The 27,449-nt window shown below is 34.1% G+C and overlaps 1 protein-coding gene across 1 annotated transcript; it reads right to left on the bottom strand.

Annotated features, from left to right (window-relative positions):
- Positions 1–10,852: 10,852 nt before the first annotated feature.
- On the bottom strand, positions 10,853–13,578 carry LOC125202290 (2-methylpropanoate--CoA ligase CCL4-like). The gene is made up of 2 exons (XM_048100667.1): positions 12,257–13,578; positions 10,853–11,595 (listed from the first exon to the last, which is right to left on the bottom strand). Exons 1-2 carry the CDS (start codon positions 13,494–13,496, stop codon positions 10,994–10,996), a joined length of 1,842 nt encoding a protein of 613 aa, XP_047956624.1. The 5' UTR covers positions 13,497–13,578; the 3' UTR covers positions 10,853–10,993.
- Positions 13,579–27,449: the final 13,871 nt, after the last annotated feature.

A 27,449-nucleotide genomic window follows, 5' to 3' on the forward strand; every position in this document is an offset into this window, starting at 1 on the left:
TTCGCACTCCTACGTCCTTGTGTTCGAACAAACAAACAAACTCAACACACCGACAAGAAAAACATGCATTCAAGCAATTCACATAACATGAAATTAATCCACATAATCAGAGCCAAAAATTGGCTCTGATACCAATTGATGGGGTTTGGTGCCCCTTGCACAGCGGAAGACTTGTACAAAACAAATAAATCAGACACGGATCTATTTGACCGATTATGCGATTAATCAATTCACATGTTAAACAGATAATTGCATGCTATAATGCAAATAATTCATGCTTAGAAAATATAAATCCTAAACATGATTTCTTTTAGGGTTACCGATTTTGATTCTCCAAAGAATCGACGATTGCTTGCGCCTTCTCCACGATGATCTTCAAAACTAGACCACGGATCTTCTGACTGGTTCCCGAACTGTATTTCGATATTAGGGTGGGCTGATCATATAAAATACTAGGACTCGAATAAAAGAAGACAGAAATTTCTCACGGAGGAGAGCTTAAGAATTTTCGAGCTCCTCTAAAACTAAGAGAGGGGGACGAAATTTCATATAATAATAATTGTGATTTTGTCTCTCCTTTATTCTCCTATTTATATTAAGTTCATATTGGGCCAGACAGGGATCTATGGGAGGTTTTGGATATGGGCTCCCCCAATTAGCATTTTACTAATTAAATTGAACCCACAACTTAATACAAGCTTATATTGGAATATTACGAGCGGCCACTATAGAAGTTATATTGCACTCCTCATCCAAATCCGAAATTACAAGTAATCCGGGTTTCTATTATTTATATTATTTATTTCATGCACTTAAGATATAAATGTCGATTAATTAATTGAAGTCTGATATGGACTTAGTTAATTAACAACTGATTAATTCCAAGAGTGGACTTAGCAAGAAACACTTATTTATTATTCATAGAGTGATAAAACTCCAACTGGTCAGTTTTTTGAATAATAAAACCTTGTTCGAGCTCCTCTTGAGGACATTATCAAACGAGACTCATCTCGCGCACGATTCAACATAATAGCAATCCTAGCACCGCTAGATATTAATCACCACTACCCAATATATCGGGATTTTTGGGTTGCGAAAAACCCGCACCATTTGATAAGTCAAAGTAGTGCATAATCAATATTGTATGCTCAATGCTAACGTATGTAGATTAAGAAATAGTTATTTATCAAGACCTAGTCTTTCAGTAGATAGCATAAAGACACGTCTTGCTGTTAGATCCATTCAGTGCTATACGACACCAACGTCATCTTATTTCGGTAAGGCTTAGAAATACTCGGACTGACATTGCAACCTTTCATGATAGGTAGTCTAAGCCTATCCGGGTTGTGAAATTCTTCTTTTTCTTTTGCAAAACATTGCATAGAACCGACTGTGTTACCTTAAAGTGGAAGACGCCCACAACCGGTCTACTAAGCAAAAGACTTAGACTTTGTTTGCTTCTTATACATTTAAATGTTTATAAAACATCTTATAAATGCACAAGCAAACACAATGTAATAATATACTGATTCTATTCGTGCGAAACTGCTCGAATAATACTGAATCGGGTTAAAAGTGGATTATAGAGTTTTACGTATACAAGCAAGATTCTATTCGAGCGAAACTTGCTCGAAACATGCTTTTCAGTATACCAAACCTAACAAAACTCCCATTTATCCCCTCATCTCCTGGAATAACCTCAGACTCCAGATTATGTTTTACTATTTGTGGGTCAACTTTGGGATCATCTTTGGGATCCTCTTCACTATCTATATGTTGACCGCATCTCAAAGAAGGACGGGGCCACTATTTGTTGCGGGGGCTTGATTACGGCGATTGCTGAACACACCTTGGCATCCCAACCACAGACTTCACTCCGGGCATGGGTGAGATGTTCATCACTTATGAAGTACTTTTTGCGGTAGGGTTTTTGAAGACCGAATCAAATGGCCAAGCGTTCTTTCTCCAATTGGAGCGGGATCACTTTCCCATTCCAATCCCATATTTTACTAAGGTCGATACGTGGGACAACAAGTCCAATTTGAAACTCGACACCGCTGCCCACCGGAGAGCCATTGAGGCTAACCCTGTTCAAGGGGAATTCAAGAAGAGGAACATGCCGTTGCGCACCCCCATCTTCGACCCGGAGGAGGACTCCGCCTTCGCCGCCATTGATCAATACCACGGGGGCGGAGAGCATTCACATGCTCAAGGAATTGGGGCACCGCCGCAACAAGAAGAAGAAGAGGAGGTTGAAGGCCACCGTCGACGAGGAAGGCCGGATCCTCAAGAAGAGTTCCAAGCCGGCACTTCTGCCCAACTAGGAGGGATGTTCTCCTATGTGAAATACATGTCCAACACTTGGGGCAACCGTTGGGTGGAACAACAACAAGTCAATGCCTTCAATCAACAAGGTTGGGAGGCGCAAGGCGATTGGCGGGCGGCGGAGCAAGATTATTTGGAGGCTCAAAGGCTTGCGGATGTGCAACAACGTCAACAAATCGCCGAGCTCCAAAGGATGGCCACCGAGGCTAGAGAGGAGCGCCAAACTATGAGGGGCGACATCACTTATCTCATTGGCGCTTTTGAAGACCTCAATGCCCGTTTCCCTCTTCCCCAAGAATGATGAAGTCAAGATCATGACTTTAAATGAGCACTTGTATCATTTGTTTTTGGTTCAAGACAATTTGGCTTTTATTTTTTGACAATTTTTGTTTAAGTTTTTTAGTACCTTTTGGTTAAATTTTTTGTTTTTGTGTTGTTGGAAATTTTCGCATGTTTCTGGACTCTCGCCAGCGACTGCTGTTGTGCCCACAGCGGCCCGTAGGCCAATCTCCGGAACGATTCTGATGCTTTGCAGCGACCGCTGGTGGGCGCCCAGCTACCGCTGCCCTATTGCAGTTTCCAACGCGATTTGCGAATTCTTCGAATTTTCGCCCCGTGCAGCCACTACGCGAAATTTTCAAGGTACGTTTTCTTTAAGTAGTTTACTCACGTCCTTACCGACTCTACAAACTTATTTTACACTTTGTTGTAAATAAGTTTGGGGGGATGAAGTGGTGGACCGTGAGTTTAGATTTTTGTTTTTAGGGCTTTAGATTAAGTTTTTGTTTTAAAATTCAAAAGGTGAATCCATGTCATGAACTTAGCATGAAGAGCTTAGAAACATGCATGCTTAGGGACACATTACACTGAGTTGCCAATGATATTTAATTCCATCCATGTTTAAGTATGGCTTGACGTCTTAATTTGATGGTTTGGTGAAAAGGTGCATAATTAGTAAATTGCTTGTTCGCCTTGTGAGATTTGAGCCTAAATTCTTTCTTGTGTGATTTATCTATATTCATGTATATGTTTCTAGAACTTTCTCCTAGTCTGCCTAAGTTTACATAGTGTTTAAGTTGATTTAGGAGGATGTTAGGCCATCTTTTCTTAGCTACTTTTATACCCAAAATATTCGACCCTCTCAAAAATTTACCCTTTGGAGCTAACTTTTGAGCCTTTAAGCCTATTCTTTGGAAGCCAAATAAATGAGGACAATTCCTTGGGTTTGTTAGCTTTTGATATCTTTTGTAAAGGAATTGGAGTGATAAGGAGGAAAGTATAAAAAAGTAGTGTGCTTAATACAGAGAAGTACAAGTTATGAAATAGAAAAAATCAAAATATGTGCTTGGAAGTGAGTTGAAGGAGAAAAATAAGTGTTAAAAGTGTCTTGAGTTTTAGAAAAGTGGAGTCCTTTTAACTCTACTTGGGATATCTTTATTTTTGAGTCACTTTTTAGCCAAATATTCATCACCTACCAAAGAGTCTACATTACAATAAAAAATAAAGACATTTCGGACTTTTGATGCTTAATTACATCTAGTAGATGAGGGATTAGACTTTGAGCAAACCTACGGTAAACATTGCATGATGCATGATTTGAGTGCTTATACACTTAACCTTTTTACACTTTGAGAGTGAGACAAAGAAATCACTTCCCATCTTTGGAAGTTTGACACATGTGAGTGCATGAATTCAAGGTGTTCCACGAGTTAGTAATGAAAATGCACTAATAAGCCTTGCTTGATTTGATTGCGTCAGTTTATGCTTAATCTATTCTTCCATCTTTTGAGGCAATTACGACGTCTAGTCCTTGTGCATTCCGTGCGTCTATTTCGTATCTTTATTGTTTTGTTCGAAGACAAACATGTATGTTTGGGGGAGTTGATATGCTCGGATTTTGCACTGTTTTAAGGCCTTTATTTGGTCCGTTTTTAATGTCAAAATCACAATTCATGTCCATATTTTGCATATTTTCTCTATTTTGGTATTTTGACGTGTTTTGTGAGATTTGTGCATATTTGAGCCTAAAAAGACAGGAAAAGGTCGAAATTGGAAATCTGGAGCATTCGAGATGCCCAGCACTCCACTGCAACATGCACAACGACCGCTGGAGCCCAGTGACCGCCAAACCAGTAGCGGTCCGCTCCGGAGAAAGTTGTGCTGAAACGAAGAACACGCCTAACGGCCGCTGGGGAGTTTGCAACGACCGGTCGAAGAGTTTTCGAAGCTACGGGATTATTCACAGCAATCGCTGCAACACAGTGTAGTGACCGCTATCCAAGAGGCATAGGCTACGGATCATTGTGCAGCGACAACTGGCCAAGGTGCAGCGCCCGCTGTGAAAACGCGGAACACGAATTTAACTTACTTTCTCCCCAATATTTACCAAACTTAAAACGGCACTGTTAATGGAGATTGAGGACTTTTCATGGGTCTTAGAAGCTTTTAGAAGTTACAGATCTAGGATTGACAACCCTAGTGTTAGTAATCTACGCTTGTACGGCATGGGCATAAATTATGTGACTCGTCCTATCGAAGTATAAACTGTGCTAGGGTCTTGTAGTTGGAATTTGTATAACCATAACTGTGAACGCACATCCCTGGAATTCTCTTATCACTCATATTTTATCTCTTTAATAATTTGCAATTAGTTGTTTTATTGTTTTCAAACTGTTTCTTGTTTTCAAAATCTCCAAAAACTTTCGGTTTTCCAAATAGTGAACGAAGCTTAGTAGAAGGTAGTCAGTCTGTGACTTTATTCCCCGTGTTCGATATCTGGTACTGACCTTTAGCTATACTATATAATCTCTATATACTTGCAGGTTTTTAGTACTAATAAAAAGTGCATCAGCTGACACTGTCACCTTATGTATCCATACTTTATATTGTTCATTCTCAAATTATTTCTCTCATTATCCATCTATGTTCGCAGTTCCCTGAAGTTCATATCTGGGTTGTTTAGGTTATCGTTGACACTAAAATAATACAACATTGATTTAGTTTGGAACCTCTTATGGGTCCGCCACTGGACCCACCATATACGCTTCTTTTTTGCACTCATTTTGGAAAAATGACACTCCTTCCGTTCCAATAAAGCGTGATTCAAATTATTAATTTCATACGTGTGTTCTGATCAGGTTTTGGTGTAGTGTAAAAAATTATCCAGCTTATTTTAGATTACGTGGCTCTTTATAAACTGTTACTCCCTCCGTCTGCCATTAGGAGTCCCGGTTCACTTTTACATCAAATGGTATGTTGACCACGCTTTACTCTTAACTCATTCTTCTCACGTATTACTATTATATAACTAATATATAAAATGTGTCCCATATTCTGCTATTTTTTCCATCCACTTTCTTTTGTATTTTCTAAAACTCGTGTCGAATTTAAATGCGACTACTAATGGCGGATGGAGGAGTATTATTAATACGTTTTCGAAGCGAATGACATACTTTGGAATTAACAACACCTGATACTTGAAATTATATTATGAAAATTTTTTGGTTAGTTTTATGGTTAATAATATAGTATTAATTTAACTATGCATGATTCGAAATAATTTAACTAAACATCGCGAAGCTTTAGTTTGGTTGTATACAATTCATGACATTGCTCTTCAACATACGGACAATAGTTTGGGTACTCAAATCATAGCTATTCTTTTTCTTTTTCAAAATGCTCAATGTGACATTATCGATTATGTGATGTATTTCTCAATTAGTACACCATTAATTTGTAGAAATTTTACTTTATAGCCACTTCATTATTTAAATCTTGATTTTAAAACAAATATTGGAATTTATCGCCGTTAGTATGCATAGGTTTACCTCACCAGATTTGGCAGTTTTGCTATTTTTACTAGGTTGTTCCTTCCAGAATTTGCCTAATTTGCCATTTTTACTAAGTTTTTCCTTCCAGGTTGCAAATTCATATTGATGTATTATGTATATACCTCAAGAGTTTTTTAGAAAACTCAACGTTGCACGTAGTGGTTTGAGTTGGAAAATGTAAAAACTAAATTAACTTGGGCCCCACCCAACCACACAAATAAGAATATTTATGGAGTCGGTCAATTGTCAACTAAGAGATGCATTTAATTTTCATAACAAAGTAGGTTCATATATTTATAATAGACAGAGGGAGAACTTCCAAATCACTAAATCTAAGTTTCGCAGACCTCATTAATTTTATTATATTTAGTGGATTTTGTGTCGTTTGCGTACCACTGAAATTATAACTTACTCAATTGAATGGCTAAAAACTTTTGAGCCATACATGAACTATATGTTGTGCACGATTTATACATGTAACTGTCTGCTAACAATATATTCTGAATGGAACAACGAAAACATGATCGCGTGCGTGTCACTTTAATTATATAATGTTATTGATTTGATTTGATGTAATTTTGATTCGATTTGATTTTATTTGATTTAGTCAATATGTATTTAATTAATTCATTTATTAAAACTAAATTTAAAATATTATTAAAATAATAAAGGTTAAAGGTTAAATTAAATTTTAATATATTAAACTAATGAAACGTAAATGACTAGTAGTTCATCTTCAATTGCTTATAGCATCATAATCCAAAATCAAGATTAAATCTTCACCCTTAGATTTTAAAATGAGTTGATGAAATTAAATCTTACGAATCTCAATAAATAGTAGACAAAATATCAACAAAAGGGTAAGATCGTCATTTTGTTATCATATCATAATTTTCGTGTTTTTTTTTATATTAACATGACATGAGTATTTTAACACAAGTACACGAAAATATCAATCCAGTTATTGAGATTTCACATGCATTATATTGAGATTTTACATGCATAATATTGAGATTTTATATGCATTATATTGAGATTTCGTCAAATCATCAACATACACGAAAATTGAAATAAAAATCATCAAATTTCACCATCCTATCATAATTTTCGTGTTTTTTTTTATATTAACATAGTGTATTACAAATATCAACACAATGGCATTAGTATTTCAACACAAGTACACCAAAATATCAATCCAGTTTTATTAAGATTTCACATGCATTATATTGAGATTTTACATGCATATTATTGAGATTTTATATGCATTATATTGAGATTTCGTCAAATCATCAATATATACGAAACTGAAATAAAAATCATCAAATTTCATCATCCGAACATCGTTGGAACATATGCAATTGATATCTCGTTAGAATCCTTATAAATTACCTTTAATTTGATATATTTTTTGCAAAAAAATAATTTAAATTGAGTGAGTTACGTAAATTTAAAGTTTTAGGATAATTTTAATAAGAGGAGATTGACATTAATACCCTTTAATTTTATTTAATTATTATTTAAATTTAAAATATAATACAACATTAAATCAATCACTAGATCTCCTAATCTAATGGTTAAAAATTAACCCTAATTTTGAATTGCTATTTAGTTACCAATTGATCACCTCTCATTACTAAGTACACGTATAATTATTATTTATTAAATATCTTTTCAATTGTCTTAAATATCTTATTTATTAATTATATAATGTTATTGGCAAAGATGCATGATAGAATTTGGCTATCAGAGATCCTCTATGGCACGAAATCAACCTTTTATTGTTTATTCAACAAATATTTTAGGTTATATTTATTTAGTTTGTACTACGTACTAAATTACAGTGTCTAATGTATACTGATTAAGCTTGTAGTTTATGTTGCTTGTATTTGGTACTAGTTTTTTCTATTGTGTTTCTAATTATTTTGATTGAGTTTTTAATACTCCATCCATCCGTCCTACAATAATATGCACTTTTCGTTATGCACGAATTTTAATGTACAGTTGGTAAATTAAGAGAGAAGTAAAAAGAAAAAGTAATTAAAGTATTATTAGTGGAGAATGAGTCTCACTTCATTAGAGATAAAAGACTTTTTAAATTTAGAAAGTGTATATTCTTGTGGGACGGACTAAAAAGGGAAGAGTGCATATTCTTGTAGTCCGAAGGGAGTATAAGTTAATTGAGTTTCACATATGGTGGTTTAGTTTCTAATGTATGTTGATTATGTTTCTAATATGTTGATTGAGTTTTAATATGCGTTGTTGTATGACTATGTTGATTGCATTGTACGAATGTGATGATTGAAATATATAGTTGTATTGATTGTGTTGCATGTAGTGTTGATTCAATTGCATGGTTGTGCTCAATGATCCTATGCATGCTAATTTTACTCGATCAAGTATGGATCAGTATAAAGATTAAACATGGATCAACTTACAACGCAATCATGGGCGGAGCTACGGTGGGCAAGGGCCCCCCAGCCATTTGAATGTTTGCTATAGTGTATATATTCATTAACTTTGTTCATAAGGTTCGATAGCACAATTGGCAAGCCATTTTGGCTATTAGTTAATGTGGTAGGGCAGGAGGTGCGTGGTTCGATTCTATCCCACGCCTTCTTTTTTAAATACTTGCACAATGTACAAATTTCATGTCAAATCATTTTACATATGAGCATATATATCCAACGACTTTTAAAATTTATTTTTACCTAATGCCAAATATTTCTTGCCCACTGTTCATTTCATGTCAAATCATTTTACATATGTGATATATATATCCAATGACTTTTAAAATTTATTTTTACCCAATGCTATATTTCTAGTTCATAACTTTCAATGGTCATAGGTAAAACATTACAAAGTGCTTATATCAATTATTGTCAATTAGTTAAAATTTGCTTGATATGCATTTATTTCTAAAATTTAAATGATTGAAAAAAGGCAAACCATAAAAGGGTCTTCTTCTGACTAGTTTTGATGGAAAAGTCATATATAGATAGTTAGATATCTACAACTATTAAGAATGGTAGAGCTAAAAAAATTTTCTTCTTGGGCCCCCCACTCCAAAATTCATGGCTCCGCCACTGAACGCAATATAGATCATTATACAGATCTTGTATTCGCATGTTAATTTCACGAGATTTAGGAGAGAGATTAAATTTTAGGTAAAGTAAGAGACGGTTGGAAAAAGTAAGAGAGAGGATCGGAAAATAAAATATCAAAATATAATGGAATGAGTGATCTGTAAGGTTAGTATTGGTTGAAAACTTTCCTTTTTTGAACTTAGTCTATTTTTCGTGAATGGACCAAAATGAGAAAACTTGTCTATTTCTCGTGGACGGATGAAGTAAAAGGTAATACTATCTCGTAGTACAAAAATTACGATAACAATAACAATAAAGATACTTAAATATTCTATTCATGGGCCGCACTGCACTTTTTATCCCATCTCTTAACTAAGAGACAACATTTGCAGTCCTCCATCTCTTAACCATTTCATACCTTAACTATTCATTCAATTTCATTTTTTATTTTTATTTCCAACAAATTGAATTAATATTTCATTGAAATATTAAATTAATACTAATAATACATAAAATCATTAAAAACCACTAAATTTACAACATCCGAAAATACGAAAAATACATAATTGAAATCCTAATATTACAATTTATTGATGCATTTGCTCAAATAGATCCACGAATGGATTAAATTTGGAAGAAGAATAATGTTTTGAGATGAAGAATGTAGAGTGTTTGAGTGAGAATAGAGAGTTTTTTTATGGTGAATAATTTTAGGGAATGATTTGATATTTACAGAAGTGACTAGGGGCTTAAAAAAAATATTAAAAAAATTAAAATATTGGAAAAAAATGGCTATAAACAGCTAGTATTTTTGGGGAATTTTTTTTTTTTACTGAATTTAAAAAAAATGTTTTTCAACAGATATAAACGACGCCCACTCGCCGCGAGTGGGCGTCACGAATGCACGGGAGCTCGCCAGCCTCCTCTCCACGGAGGGACACGGGACGAGATGGAGTACCTGCATCGCCGCCTCGATACTGTCTCGCCGAGACAAGAACAAGCCTGCATCGAGACAGCGAAGCGGACGCTCTTAATAAAACATAGAAGAACCACATAAATATTTGATCATAAAAGCTATATAGCACGTTGATCATAAATGTGTATTACTTTGGATTCATGACCATAAATTATCATAAATATTTGATAGATATTTTCATAATGGAAAATGGTCCCATGCCAAATTCATATGCTTTAGTAAGTTATATTTTGGTAAGTAATTAGTGATTGATGTTAATTGCAAAAGTTAGGTGTATCAACTAGAAATAGACAACTGAGAACGAAATTACGGTTCAATATGACTCACAAGCAAAATAAAAAAACTAAAATGACACATTTCTTAGCCGACACGAAATTTTAGGAGTTATTGGTTAAAGTGTTTAATTGGAGAGAGAAAATGTGGGTGTAAGTATTAAAGTAGAGAGATAAAAAAAGATGGATATTTTAATAGGAGTGAGAAAAAGTGGTTGAGTGTATTAATTAGAGAAAAAAATTACTTAAAAAGGAAATGTGTCATCTTAGTTGGGACAAACTAAAAAGGAAAACATGTCATTTTAAGCGGGACGAAGAGAGTAATACAACTGTAATACTATCATTTAATAATATTAAAAAATAAAATGAAATAGGAACGCCTCATAAATACATATCTTCTATTTGTAATAATTGTTCCCTAATTGATAGCATGAAAACATACAAATACTATATTTCACATCAACATTTCAAAATATGATCAGTTGCAATTAATTTGGTTTGTTATGTTTAAACATAAACCTTGCCCAAATCCTTGGCCATGTTTCTAAGCTGAAACTTCTGAACTTTTCCGGTGGAAGTCTTGGGCAGCTCCGGCTTGAAGACGACGGTTCTCGGCACCATGTAAAGCGGCAGTCTTGCCTTGCAGAATTCCCTGATCTCCTTCTCCGTGGGCTTTTCAGCCGCGCCCTCCTTGAAGCTCACAAATGCGCACGGCGTCTCCCCCCAAAAGGCGTCGGGACGGGCCACAACGGCCGCCTCGTTGATGGCCGGGTGGGCGTAGAGGACGGCCTCGACCTCGACACTGCTGAGATTCTCGCCACCGCAGATGATCACGTCCTTGGACCTGTCCTTGACCTCCAGGTAGCCGTCGGGGTGCATGACCCCGACGTCTCCCGTGTAGAACCAGCCATTGTCTCTCATGCTCTTCTTGGTCCCCTCTTGGTCTTTCAGGTATCCTAGCATGACGCTTCCGCCGCGCAGCACGATCTCCCCCATTGTGACCCCGTCCCTCGCCACGCTCTTCCCTGTGTCCGGCTCAACGACGTCCATTTCTCCGAACGCCACCGTCCTCACTCCTTGCCTTGCCTTCAGCTTTGCCCTCTCCGTCCCTGCCATTTCTTACCATTATACTGGTGGCGAAATAAATAAAAAGCGAATATAACAATATCACCCATAAAGTATAAATAGATAAGTGAAAGTCTGGAACTACTATCTAAGTTACTATTCCTAATATGAACATGGTATCCGAGTGAGTCGCTAAGCGTGGATTAAAATTAACTTATCTACCATTATATCTGGACTAAAGCTGAAAATTGATTGACTCCAAAAATATTATAGTCCCCAGTCCCGGAAAAATAGGCTAATTGGGGTGACATGGATTTTAATTTGTAATAGGTAAAGTAAGAGACACGGGAAAAAAATAGTTGAAATAACGTAGTGGATCAAGGTGCCTATACATGATAAATTAAAAAGAGAATGAGAAAAAATTTCCATATGTAAATATGACTTATTTTTATAGAACGGGAGGCTAAAGGAATTCAATCTATTTCTATGAGACAAATCGAGTAGTATACTTTATCGGTATTAAAAAACTGAAACCTTTGTTTAGTAGATTACTACTACCACTAATACTAATTTATTGAAACCATTTTATAAGTATTGTAGACTACTCCTCCTAATATTAATTGATTTTAGAAATGAACTCTATCAATTTCTAACGTATATAAATTTAATCACGAGTATATAACTATTATAAATTGTTCCACCTACCACTTAATTGATCCCACTCCTTTTTCCACGCGCAGCTCACCACCAAACCCCCAGTCTCCGTCAGACCATACCCGTGGCTGACAATGAACCCCAGCGCCTCTGCCCGCCCCAGCACCGCCGCCGGAGGCGGTGCTCCGGCTGTCATAATGTGAACAGCCGACTTCAACGGCTTTGTCCTCGGATGGTTGGTGAGCATGCTGAGCACAACCGGGGCGCCGCACATGTGCGTCACTCCGTACTTGTCAATGGCCTCGTACACGGAGGGCGCGTCAACGCGGCGGAGGCAAACGTTGACGCCCCCGACCGCGGCCATACCCCACGCATAGCTCCACCCGTTGGCATGGAACATCGGCAGCGTCCACAGGTAGACCGGCTGCTTGGGCACGGACCAGTCAAGCAGCGAGTCCACCGACATCAAGAAGGCGCCACGGTGGCAGTGCACCACCCCCTTTGGAGACGAGGTGGTCCCCGATGTGTAGTTGAGGGTGATTGGGTCCCACTCGCTCAGCGGCCTCAGCCACTTGAAATCCTCGTCCCCGCCCTCCACCATGTTCTCGTAGTCGATGCAGCAGTCCACCGAGCAGCTATCGCAGGCGTCGTCGCCTACGAGGACTAAGGTCGGGCGGTGGAGATGGGGAGGGAGGAGCGAGACGGCCTCGTGGACGAGGGACTCGGACTGACAGTCGGCGAAGATGAGCTTGGAGCCGCTGTGCTGGAGCAAATTGGCGATGGCGTTGGCGTCGAGGCGGAGGTTGATTGTATTCAAGATGGCTCCGGCCATGGGGACGGCGAAGTGTAGCTCGGACATGGCCGGAATGTTGGGGGCGACGACCGAGACAACGTCGCCTCGCTTGATGCCGAGGGAGGCGATGGACGAGGCCAGCTTCAGGCATCTCTTATACATCTCGGACCACGTGCGGACCGTGTCGTTGTAGAGAATGGCGGGGCAGTCTCCATAGACGACCGCGGCTCGTTCGAGATAGTTTATCGGTGTGAGAGGGGTTGCATTTGCTGCTCTTCGCTGTTGTAGCTTTGTCTCTCGAGGCATCACTGCTGCGGGTGATGCCTTATTGGAGACGGAGTATGAGAGTGAAGCTCTGATGATGGTTCTGCTTAGGGCTGGGTAGGTACGATATACCTTACACCTCTGCTTCTGCCATTGCAAAGCTGGGTTATGCTGGAAGAGGGAGGAGGAGGAAGAAGCGATTGAAGAGTATTGAGTGTGTGAGAGAGTCTTCATGATTGAATGTGATTTTCTGTTTTGGACAACAACTGCCTCTGCATACAGTTTATTAATAGCGAGGCAGACTATGTGAAGGGTAGAAATGTAAATTCCTAGCATGTATGGCATTGAATATGCTCTACCTGCCCACACTACTACAACCAAAACAAATTACCAAAATTAAATACTGGTGAATATGACATCTGGTAAATAGGAGTTCTAATTTGCGAATCGAAATTTTGTTTTTTAGCCACAAATTTATATGAAATGAGGGACTAATTAAAATGACTCTGTGCCCTTTATTTGTGAAAAGGACAATCATCTAAAAACACCCTTAATTGAGGTATTACATGTTCCAGACAAGCATACAACTTTTATTGTTATGTTTGGGACAAAAGTCGGTATTTTTGAGGTAGTTACGTTTTTCTAACAATCTTAAGAGTGTTTATGAACATAAAGAAAAATTAAATAAGAATGAATGTAATATTCCCAAGGCCGATGGGGTGGGGCTTTTAATAAAATGATGGCACAATGTATCCTCTAGCAACTCTCACATGATCAAATTTAATTGGGATTCTCAAGTGGAAAAGTTGGACCGTAGAACCTTATACATCCTATACACTTCTTAATCTGCTGACACGTGTCTTATACTTGAATAATAGAAAAATAGTTTATATGTGTCACTTTTAAAAATTGAATCAGTGAATCTATGAAGCTACTAATTTAAAATTCAACTGGTCAATTTTATAATCTATGAAGACCTCAATCACCCAATTTTATAATCTAGTAGATAATATAAATTAATCAAATCTTTATCTTTTAATTATAAAAATCACTGAAAGGGTGGTATTGGAAGTGTCAATTTGCAACAATTATTTACTTTCTAAAATCATGCAACTTAATTATGGATTGAGATTTCATAATATGCATCTGAATCCATCGTGAATTACCGGCGATCGTTTCTCAATTATTATCTTGTATTGCACTACCTTCCCTCGATGGAGAATTCAACTACTCCCACACATACAACCGATTCTTCGAACACCAATGGAGGATATAACCAACCCTGCACCCAATTCTTCCCTCTGTATAAGTGGGAGAATTAGACATAGTGCACATTTTTTTTGTATACTCGAAAGCTGTTTTGAGTATAAGTGGGAGATTATTAGAGTTTATATACTAGAAATCACCTTTCAAGTGATTGAATACTGTTAAAACTCTTATTTTATTTTCCAAATGAATAAACAGATTATTTTTATCATAATGTTGTTATGTTTTACATTTAATGGATGTTTATTACATGTTTAAATGTATAAGTAACTTAACAAAGTCTAAGTCTTTGTTTTAGTAGACCGGTTGTGGGCGTCGTTCACTTTAAGGTAACACGGTCAGTTCTAAACAAAGAAAAAGAAGAATTTCACAACCTAGATAGGCTTAGACTACCTATCGTGAAAGGTTGCAATGTCAGTCCGATTATTTCTAAGCCTTACTGAAATAAGATGACGTTGGTGTGGTATAGCACTGAATGGATCTAACAGCGAGACAGTCTTTATGCTATCTACTGAAAGACGAGGTCTTGTAAATTGTCATTTCTTAATCAATGTACGTTAGCATTTAGCATACGATATTGATTATGCACTACTTTGACTTACCAAATGGTACGGGTTTTTTGCAACCCAATAAGCCACATATTGGGTAGTGGTGATTAATATCTAGCGGTGCTAGGATTGCTATTATGTTGAATCGTGCGCGAGGTGAGTCTCGTTTGATAACATCCTCAAGAGAAGCTTGAAATAAGGTTTTATTATTCGGAACCTAGCTAGTTGGAGTTTAATTACTCTATGAATAATAAATAAGATTTTCTTGTTGAGTCCTCTTTTGGAATAAATAAGATATTAATTAATTAAGTCAATAGCAGACAATAATTAATTAATGGATGTTTCTATCTTAAGCGCGGGAAATTAATATCAAGCAATGGAAACCCGGAGTACTTATAATTTCGGATTTGGATGGGGAGTGCAATATTACTTCTGTAGTGGCTGCTCGTAATATTCCAATTATAAGCTTATATTAAATTGGGTTTAATTTAATTAGTAAAAAGCTAATTGGAGGAACTCATATCCAAAGCCTTCCATAGATCCCTGTCTGGGCCCAATATGTGACTTATTATAAATAAGAGAATAAAGGAGACAGAAAATACACTTGTTTTAATCTAAAATTTTCATCCCCCTCTCTACTTAGAAGAGGGACAATTTTCTCTCATCCGAGGGAAAGGATTTCCGTCTTCTTTATTTAAGTCATAGTACACTGGTGAGATCAGCCCATCCTGATATCAGTTTACAGTCCGGGAACCAGACAGAAGATCCGTGGTTTTGTACTAAAGATCTTCACGTGGAGAAGGCGCTAGCTATCTTCGATTCTTTGGAGAATCATCAAGGTATAATGGCTAAACCGTAGAAAAGCATGTTTTAGGTTTCAATTAATTTAAAACATGTTTTATCTGAGTTATGAGCATGATACATGTGATAATTACGTGAATAGAATTTGTCTAAAAATCTGCTAAATAGATCAGAATTATTATATAATTGATTTATGTGAGCGCTTCCGCTGCCAGCCCCTTCAACATTGTATACAACAATTTTTCTCGGCCAGCAATATCTAACACGCTACTGTGTAGCATTTATAATATTGCTGTGTAGCGTTTATAATATTGTTGTATATGTGGTGTCACGGTGTCACTTTAAGAGGTATTGTAATTGCGTGTAATATATGTTAAGTGTATTTAATATATGTTGATTAAATTTTTAATACTATATGTTAATCGAGTTTCTCATATGGTGGTTGAGTTCGAATTTTCATATGTGTTGTATGCCTATATTGATTGTATTAATACGAATTGTGATGATTGAATTATATAGTTGTGTTGATTGTATTGTCAGTTCTGTCAATTGATCAATTGCATGGTTGTGCTCAATGATCCTATACATGCTGATTTTAAGCGATCAAGTATGGATCAGTAGTATATAGATTAAGCACAGCTTAACATGCAACACAAACAAGATGATCCAAATAACAATGCATCTAAATTCAGAAATGCATCCAAATCTTAGTCCTAGGATTAGGTGATCTAAGAGTCAATAATTAACCTAAAATCACGGAAGATCATTATTAATCAGTTTTAGGTCATTTTATAAAATTTGGGTTTGATGTCAATTTTAGACCATTTTAAGTCATTCCTTTATTAAAATGACCTAAAAATAAACTAACAATATCCTAAAAATATCCTCTATACGATTTTGTTATGTATTTTTGTATTAGGATCCAGTTTTGTATAGATCAAAACCATACATGGGATGGTTAGCACTATATAACACGCCTATAAAATTGTATTTAAAATATGCTATCTAAGGACCGTAGTTAATTCACTTTATTTGGCCTTTTTCTTACTCAAAATACTAGTTTTGAGATTTAACATTAGATTTCACACAATTATATCACAAATCATTATGGAAATCAATCTTTCTCCTAATATGAGAATACTTTTAAATTTTTCGTAACTTTTTAAATTTAAATTAGTTTTTTCGCAAAAAAAATATTTCAAAATAATAATTTGATGAGAATTCTAAGAAAATCCTGACTGTATGATATATCGAAAGTTGGAAAAATGATATGTGAATGAGGAATTCTTTTTTATTATATTTCTGAATAATATGAGATTTTGATAAAGGAAAATGATGTAAATTTTAATAAATTATCACCATTATCTTTATTACTCGTAAGATGATGTGCGAGCTTTTTTACACCGATATTCATATAGGCCTGTCAAATCGGGTACCCGATTAGAAAATTTCGGGTACCTGATCCCGAATTTTCTAAAATCTAGTATCCGATACCTGACTCGAATTTGATTTCGGGTACCCGGATACCCGACTCGGGTATCCAGTCCCGGATTATCGGGTATCCAGTCCCGATTTTGATTTTGATTTTGAATTTTTTAAAAAAATTAAAAAAATATACAAACATAAATATGGAATCATATATGCTAAAGTATAATAAATAATCCAACAAAAAGCAATACATAAATAAAGCTTTACCTTCACTGGGGAGGGAGAGACTGTCGGCGCTAGGAGTGGGCGGTGGTGGACGGCGACGGCCGGGCAATGGGCGGCGGCCGAGAGGAGAGGGAGTGACTGTCGTTCGCTGGGAGAGCAGAGCGCTGATCTGAATCGCTGGGATAGGAGAGTGTCGGCGCTGGGAGATGGTGCCGCGGCGGTGGGGGCGGCGGAGGGAGGCGCAAGCGAGAGATTTTTTAATTTTGGGAGGGAGGCGATGATATTTTTATTTTTTACTTTTGGACTAATGTAACTTTAGTAAGAAATATTCCATCCGTCACATAAAAAATGTCACATTTTCCTTTTTAGTTTGTCCCACAAAAGATGTCACATTTCTCTTATTGGAAAAACTTCTCCCTCACATGAATATAAAAATTATATTTTCTCTCTTCATTTAACACACAAAACAAAACCTCCTAAAATCTTGTGGTGTCCCACAAGTGTGACATCTTTTAAGGGACGAGAGGAGTACTAACTAACACTAACTGTTAACTAAATTACATTTAATATTTTAATTACTTAAATTTGAAAATCAGAAAAAATATGTATAATTTATTAATTTAAAATAAAAACTCGGATAATTCGGATATACCCGATCGGGTATCGGGTAACCCGATATCCGAAAATCCAAAATCTCAATTCCCGAACCCGATCTGAAACCCGATTTTTCGGGTTTCGGGTATCCAATTATCCGATTTTTTCGGGTTTGGATATCGGGTATCCAATATCCAATATCCATTTTGGCAGGCCTGTTCATTAAACACAATCTATTGCAATCTATATTGTACAATCTTTAGACTATTATGTTGGATCATATTAAAAATGTTCCAACAAGTATTGGTTGAATACTACTCCCTCCGTTCCATAGTAATGGAGGCTTTTCTTTTCGACACGGAGATTAAGAAAAATTGTGTTAGGTAAGTTAAGTAAAAGGTGAATAAAGTGGAAAATGAAAAAAAAGTAGAGAGATGAAGAGAGAAAAAAGTAAGAGAGAGTAAAGTAGGTGTGGAAAAATGTGTTGACTTTTACTAAAAAAGGGAAATGACTCTATTACTAGGGAACGTACCAAAATGACAAAATGACTCTATTACTATGGAACGGAGGAAGTATCATTGTTGAACTTTTTCTATTTTTCGTTGACGGATTAAAATGACAAAACTCTAGGGGTGAGCAAAAAAACCGAAAACCGAATATTCGAATCGAACCAAACCGAAATTTTGAATTTCAGTTCGGTTTTTCGGTTCGGTTCGGTTTGAGCGAAAAAAAAACCTCAAAACCGAAAAACCGAATTATATTTTAAATATATTATTATATATTTTTATTGTATTAATTTAGTATATTATATCATATATATAATATATATTCTTTTAATATATTTTTATAGAATAAATATTATATATATTCTATTAATTTTATATTATATATATTTATATTCTATTATGGTATATAAAATAAAATAAATTATATATATTAATATATACTCCCTCCGTCCCATTGAAGATGACTCACTCTCCTTTTTAGTTTGTCCCAACTAAGATGACTCATTACTTAAAATGGAAACACATTTATCTCTACTTTATTCCCTCTCTCCTCTCAACACACAAACTAAATTTGCATAAAATCTTGTGTCGCCCAAAAAGGGGTCATCTTCCTTGAGACGGAGGGAGTACTATTTTTTTCGGTTTTGTTTTAAAATTTCGGTTTTTTCAGTTTGGTTCGGTTTTTTAAGTTCGATTTTCGGTTTTTCGATTTTTCGGTTCGGTTTGGGCGAAAAATCGAACCGAACCCCGAATGCACACCCTTACAAAACTCATCTATTTTTCGTGGTGCATGGAGGGAGTAAAATATAATACTCCTAGTTTAAAAATTACTAACAATAACAATAATAATGCTTAAATATTCGATACATATATTAAACCTAACTATTTTGTATCCTAAATTAATCTAAATTTTGAAATATATGTTCGTGTAAGACACGTTGTATTTAATACTATATAGAAAAACCACATAAATGTTTGATCATAAAAGCTATAACAACATTGATCAAAAAAGTGTATTACTTTGGATTCATGAGCATAAATTATCATAAATATTTGATAGATATTTTCATAATGGAAAATGGTCCCATGCTAAATTCATATGCTTTAGTAAGTTATATTTTGGTAAGTAATTAGTGATCGATGTTAATTGCAAAAGTTGGGTGTATCAACAAGAAATAGACTACTGAAAACGAAATTACAATTCAATGCGACTCACGAGTAAAATAAAAAAAACTAGTACTGGTAGGGATTGGTGGCCCTTCACAGCGGAAGACATGCATAAACAAATAAATCAGATCTACAGATCTATTTGCCCGATTATGGGATTAATTATCTACATGTTAAACAATCAAATTGCATTCAAGAACACAAATAATTCATGTAAAAGGAATTAAAACACTAATTCATGAATTACCGATCTGATTCTCCAAAGAATCGAGATTGCTTGCGCCTTCTCCGCGTGATGATCTTCGTACTCAACCACAAACCTTCAAATATGAAACCGGAACTCAGATTATGACCTTTGGGTGGGCAAAGCTTCAGATTATGACCTTTGGTTAGCAAAGCTTGTCAGAATCGAAAAGGGCTTGATTAGAAAGAAGACAGATTTTCTGTTCTGGAGAGAACTGAAAATCACGTTCACTCTAGAGAGAGGGGAACGAAATTTTTAGAGTTAATTCTCCATTAATCTCCATTCTAATCTCCTTTTATATAGAGTTATGATGGACCAGATTAGGGATTCATGGAGGTTGGACTTGGGCCAAACCTGCTGGTCTTTTACTAATTAAATTGAACCCCAATTTAATACAAGCCCAAACATAATATTATTATCATCCAATATAGTATAATAATATTGACTTCCCGTCCAATCCCAAATTACGAGTAATCCAGGCTTTACTACCTCTTTAATCTATTATTTCCCGTGTTTAAGATATAAATATCCATTAATTAATTTAAGTCTGCTATTTAACTTTAATTAATTAATATCTTTTTCCAAGAGTTGTCTAGTTCAAAATCTTTCTTTATTATTCTAGAATAAATTCCAACCGGCCGGGTTTCTGAATAATAAAACCTTTTTCGAACACCCCTTGAGGATATTACCAAACTGGACTCACCCAACACACGATTCATTGCAATAACAATACTAGCACCTCTAGACATTGATCACCACTACCCAAGATATCAGGATTCTTGGATTGCGAAAAATCCGCACTATTTGATAAATCAAAGTAGTGCATAATCAATATCGTATGCTCAATGTTATATCAACAATAATTATGAAATAACCATCACCGAGACCTCGTCTTTCAGTAAATAGCAAGAAAGACTTATCTCAACTGTTAGATCCTTCAGTGCTATACCACACCAGTGTCGTTTATTTCCTAAGGTAAGGAAACATGCGGACTGACACTGCAACCTTTCACGATAGGTAGCCAAAGCCTATCAAGGTTGTGAAATTCTATTTCTCTCTACAAAGGACCGACTGCGTCACCTTCCGTGAACGTCGTTCACGACCAGTCTACTATGTATGAGAATTACACTTATTTGCTTCTTATACATTTAAATGTTTGAGAAACATTTTATAAATGCACAAGCAAACATCAATGCTATAAAATTACTTCTTCTCCCTTTGGGTTAAAAATGGATTGTAGAATATATTGTATGCAAGCAATTCTATCCGTGCAACATGCTCGAAATATGCTCTTCAGTATACCGATCCTAACCAGTACAACTGTAATACTATCATTTAATAATATTAAAAAAATAAAATTAAACAGGTACGCCTCGTAAATAATTGTTCCCTAATTGATAGCATGAAAACATACAAATATTATATTTCACATCAACATTTAAAAATATGATCAGTGGCAATTAAGTTGGGTTGTCATGTTTGAATAAAAATCTTGCCCAAATCCTTGGACCTTGGCCCATGTTTCTAAACTGAAACTTCTGAACTTTGCCGGTGGAAGTCTTGGAGAGCATATAAAGCGGCAGCCGTGCCTAGCAGAAGTCCTTGATCTCCTTCGCCGTGGGAAGAGGCAGCGGCGGACTCAGGATTTTTGTACTGGGGTTCCGAAACCGCGGTTAAAAATTGTTGCATATTTTATAGTCAACAATATCATAAACAACCATGATATACGTGAATAACGAATTAACGAGAGACACATAATTTGAGATTGAGCAATATAAATTAAAGATATATATAGTGACAATGTCGATGCCAAAAATAATTGTAGAACATCTTTTTTAATAAAAAGTATAATTGTAAAGATCATTTCTAGTGTAAAAAATAGAAAGATTTATGTGAAAAAGGATCATATTTACGGGGCATAATTCATGATCTTAAAATAACAAGATTTATGCAAATGAGATAAATAAAAATCACCCAAAGTTACTCGTATAAAAAATTAAAAAAACATATATATATATATATATATATATATATATATATCATGTTAGGGTGCCACCATCCCTTAAAATTAGGTCTGCTTAACCGGTTCTCCGGTTCTCGGGTACTCGGTACCGGAATCGGAACCGGTCGGGTAATTGAGGAACCGGGAACCGGAAAAACCGGTTCCGGTTCCAGTTCCGGTTCTTATGCTTTTGAAAATTCCAGTTCTGGTTCTACCCGGAACCGACCGGTTCTTACCCGGAACCGAATAATATAACAATTTTAGATATTATAAAATTTAAATATAAATTAAAATAATAAACTAAGCACATTTCATTTGTTTTATTATTCATAAAATATTTTTGATTATCCTATTAGCAAAAGTGATTATTGCCTTTGTGGAAAGAAAGTATTACTTTTTGTGATCAATCTTCAATTTTTCGCACCTTTTATTAGATCAAAATTATTTGTTGATTCACTCCTATGATAACTCAAAAATAATTGAATTTTTTTAAAAATAACTCATAATTAATTAAGATTTTTTATTATAAAAAATCAAGTTTAAAGTGAAAGATTAAATGTATTAATATATCGATTTTTTTCTAAAATCAAAATAGAGTAATTAAGATTTTGGTCTTTTGAATATTATTGCCTTATTAGAATATTGGTTTCGTATTTTGTTGTGTATAGATTGTAATTTTTAGTGTTAGATTTTTTTAGTAATTTATTAAATTATTGTTTTAGGTATTTAAATATTGGTTGATGCATATTGTTATCTTGTTGATTTGCATTTTTTTTATTTTTTGTGTTTATTTGGACTTTTAGATATTAATTATTTTAGGTATTTATTGAATTATAGTGTTTAGGTATTGGAATATTAGATTATGAATTTTTTTATTTTGATGATTTGTATTTATTTGAATTTTTCGGTATTTCTATATGTTGAATTATTTTAAAAAAATTAAAATTGAAACTACAAATCGGTTCCGGTTCGGAACCGGAACCGACCGGTTCTTATCCGGCCGGTTCGGAACCGAAACCGGCCGGATCCGATTCCGGTTCCGGTTCCCAAATTTATGATAATTTGTAACCGGGTACCCGGTCAACCGGACCGGGTAGAACCGGAACCGGCCGAATAAGCAGGCCTACTTAAAATAACACCATACCACCATTCCTAGCCAATCATTTGTACAAGTGGATGAATAATAAGCTGTCATGTGGCAAAAAAAAATTATCTGAAAAAGACTGCCAGCAATTTGTTGTTCTTTATACAACAATATTTCTTGTCCAGCAATATCCGACACACTATACAACAATCTATAGATTGTTGTGTAGTGTTTGTAATATTGCTGTGTAGCGTTTATAATATTGTTGTATAAGTGGTGTCACGGTGTAACTTTAAGAGGGGTTGTCATTTTAACACAAACCTATAAAGGGTTCTATGAAAACTAGATTTAAATATAGAAACGCAGAACAAAGTCATACGTAGACCATTTTTAGGTCATAGTTAGTCTATTTTTGGGTCATGCTAACAAAGCATGACCTAAAAATATCTTTAACATGACATTAAGCACAAATTTATCATATGACCTCAAACTGCTTAACTATGACCTTCCGTATTTGTGGTTAATTATTGATAATTAGATCATCTAATCCTAGGGCCATGATTTAGGCTGCATTTCTTGATTTAAGGACATACTCCCTCCGTCCCACAAAAGATGCCACACTTTCCTTTTTAGTTTGTCCCACAAAAGATGTCACATTTCCCTTTTTGGAAAAAATTCTCTCACATGAATATAAAAATTATATTTTCTCTCACCATTTAACACACAAAACAAAACCTCCTAAAATCCCGTGTCGTACAACAAGTGTGACATCTTTTGTGGGACGAAGGGAGTACTTGTTTTGATCATCTCCCTATATATATATATATATATATATATATGATTGTGATCAATTGAGATTTTTTATGCTAATTGAGAAATGAGATGCAATATCAGCCACTCATTTTTATTAAATGAGTGATCCAAATTTTTCCACATGGAAAATATCTTTAGATTAATTAGTTATGAAAGGGCAGAATGGTAATATCATAGTAAATTTTATTCAATAAATATTTTAATTAATTTTTAATTTTAATTTTTTACTAAATTTTTTAAAAAAATTTTAATTTATTTTTTAATTTATTTTTAATTTTTTTAATTTTTTTTAATTTTTTTTCGTTTTTTTATTATTTATTATTTTTTTTTAATTTTTATTTTTCAACTACATACACATTCATGTCAACTACACACATATAATGTCAACTATGTGTACAATCCATGTCAACCACACACACAATCCATGTCAACTACACACATATAATGTCAACTATGTGTACAATCCATGTCAACTACATATACAATTCATGTCAAATAGTATTTATTGAATAAAGTTGTTGACATTTGATGTGTAGTTGACATGAATTGTACATATAGTTGAAAAAAAAAATTAAAAATAATAATAAAAAAATGAAAAAAAAATAATTTTTTTTTAAAAAATTAAAAAAAAAAATTAAAAAAAATTAACAAAAAATTAAAAAAATAAAAAAAAATAAAAAAATTAATAATATTACAATTTTGCCCCTCTGTTGACATAAACTGCATGTTATTGACATTTCACAAATATTTTGGATGAGTGATCCATATTGCATTTCATTTCTCAATTTAGCTAAATAATCTCAACCTAACAAGACCATATATATATATATATATATATGATTGTGATCAATTGAGATTTTTTATGCTAATTGAGAAATGAGATGCAATATTAACCACTCATTTTTATTAAATGAGTGGTCCAAATTTTTCCACATGGAAAATATCTTTAGATTAATTAATTATGAAATAGCAGAATGGTAATATCATGGTAAATTTTATTCAATAAATATTTTTTAAAATTTTTAATTTTAATTTTTTATTAATTTTTTTAATTTTTTATTAATTTTTTTAATTTTTTTTTAATTTTTAAATTATTTTTTTTATTTTTCAATTCTACGTATACAATTCATGTCAACTACACACATATAATGTCAACTATGTGTACAATCCATGTCAACCACACACACAATTCATGTCAACTACACACATATAATATTAACTATGTGTACAATCTATGTCAACTACATATACAATTCATGTTAACTACACAATATAATGTCAACTACATGTACAATTCACGTCAAATAGTATTTATTGAATAAAGTTGTTGACATTTGATGTGTCGTTGACATGAATAAAGTGGTCCAAATTTTTCCACATGGAAAATATCTTTAGATTAATTAATTATGAAATAGCAGAATGGTAATATCATGGTAAATTTTATTCAATAAATATTTTTTAAAATTTTTAATTTTAATTTTTTATTAATTTTTTTAATTTTTTTAATTTTTTTTAATTTTTTAAATTTTTTTTTTATTTTTCAACTACATATACAATTCATGTCAACTACACACATATGATGTCAACTATGTGTACAATCCATGTCAACCACACACACAATTCATGTCAACTACACACATATAATATTAACTATGTATACAATCTATGTCAACTACATATACAATTCATGTTAACTACACAATATAATGTTTACTACATGTACAATTCACGTCAAATAGTATTTATTGAATAAAGTTGTTGACATTTGATGTGTCGTTGACATGAATTGTATATGTAGTTGAAAAAAAAAATTTAAAAATGAAAAATAATAAAAAAACGAAAATTTTTTTTACAAAAATTAAAAAAATTTAAAAAAAAATTAAAAAAAATTAAAAGAAAATTAAAAAAAATAAATAAATAAATAAAAATAAAAAAAATAAAATTACAATTATGCTCCTCTGTTGACATAAACTACATGCTGTTGTTGACATTTCACAAATATTCTGGATGAGTGGCTGAGATTGCATCTCAATTCTCAATTAGGTTGATAAATCTCAACCTAACAAGACCCTATATATATATATATAGGTTTGTGTTAAAATGACAACCCCACTTAAAATGACACCGTAATACCGCTTATACATCAATATTATAAACGCTACACAACAATATTACAAACACTACACAACAATCTATAGATTGCTGTATAGTGTGTCGGATATTGCTGTTCAAGAAAAATTGTTGTACAACAAATTGCTGCCCGTCTTTTTCCAGATTTTTTTTTTGCCATGTGGCAGCTTATTATTCGTCCATGTGTACAAATGATTGGCTAGGAATGGTGGTATGGTGTTATTTTAAGGAGTGGTGGCACCCTAACATGCTCATATATATATATATATATATAATATATATATATATAGAGGTCTTGTTAGGTTGAGATTATTTAGCTAAATTGAGAAATGAGATGCAATATGGGCCACTAATCCACAAGCTAAACAAAATGTCAACAAATACAACATTATGTCAACAAGGGGGTAAAATCATAATTTCATTAATAAAAAAAGCGTAAAACACAAAACTGATTTCAAACCAGTTTCTAAAAGTTTCTCTAAAATATTTCTTCAAAAATCTCAAATCTCGCTGATCTTCATACAATTCGAATCCCTTCAATTTCTGCAAAATCTCGCTGCTCTAAATGACGAATGAAGAGGAAAATCGGAAAGAATCGGTTGAAAAATCAATTGAAGCTAAGGAACAGAAGTCAAAATCGGCGATGCATGAAGCCACTTCTTCAGGTTAAGAAATTGATTCAAATTTTAAGTATATTGCTTTGATTTTGGTATTTTAATAAACATCTCGATTTCGTTTTTTATGAATTCGATACTTGCTGAATTTTTTTGTTGATTTGCGATTGTAGAATCGGAAAAGATGGCAACGAAAAATGCTGCTGTAAAAAAAGGAAGAGAAGAAGCTTCACCTTCCAGTTAAGGATTTGTTTAAATTTTTAAGATTATTGACATTCTATATACTAGCTATTGACATAACTATAATAATATACTGTTGACAGTAATGACAGTAGTGTATGTTTGTTTGAATAGGTATTGACATATTGTATGCTTGTTAGAGTGACCGTAGAAAACATACAAATGTATGGCTGTAGTAGTATGTCAACAACTATAGACATAGGGTATGCTTGTTTCAATGGCTGTTAGGATGGCTGTAGAAAACATATGTATGGTTGTAGTAGTATGTCAATAGCTATTGACATATTCTAAGCTTGTTTAAATAATAGTTGACATAGTCATATTTATATAAATAGAGTATACTTGCCATAAACTTTATAAGATAATCAACAGGTTATGTCAACTTTAACCGTTGACATAATAGTAATAATATAATTGTTCTAACTATATATGGAAAATACCTTTTAATGACAGAGCATACTTAATGCCTGAAATTCTGTTAATCGTGATTGGTATATCTAATGAAATAATTTTAGTAATATACAC

The sequence above is a fragment of the Salvia hispanica genome, chromosome 1, assembly GCF_023119035.1.
Source record: "Salvia hispanica cultivar TCC Black 2014 chromosome 1, UniMelb_Shisp_WGS_1.0, whole genome shotgun sequence".
Classification (NCBI taxonomy): domain Eukaryota; kingdom Viridiplantae; phylum Streptophyta; class Magnoliopsida; order Lamiales; family Lamiaceae; genus Salvia; species Salvia hispanica.

What these genes read in the sequence shown, in the direction of transcription:
- LOC125202290 (XM_048100667.1), bottom strand. Translation starts at nt 13,496, where the DNA reads ATGAAGACTCTCTCACACACTCAATACTCTTCAATCGCTTCTTCCTCC. An exon ending in GGAGTGGGATCAATTAAGTG is followed by an intron (nt 11,596 to 12,256) that starts GTAGGTGGAACA and finishes AAGAAATGGCAG; the next exon opens with GGACGGAGAGGGCAAAGCTG.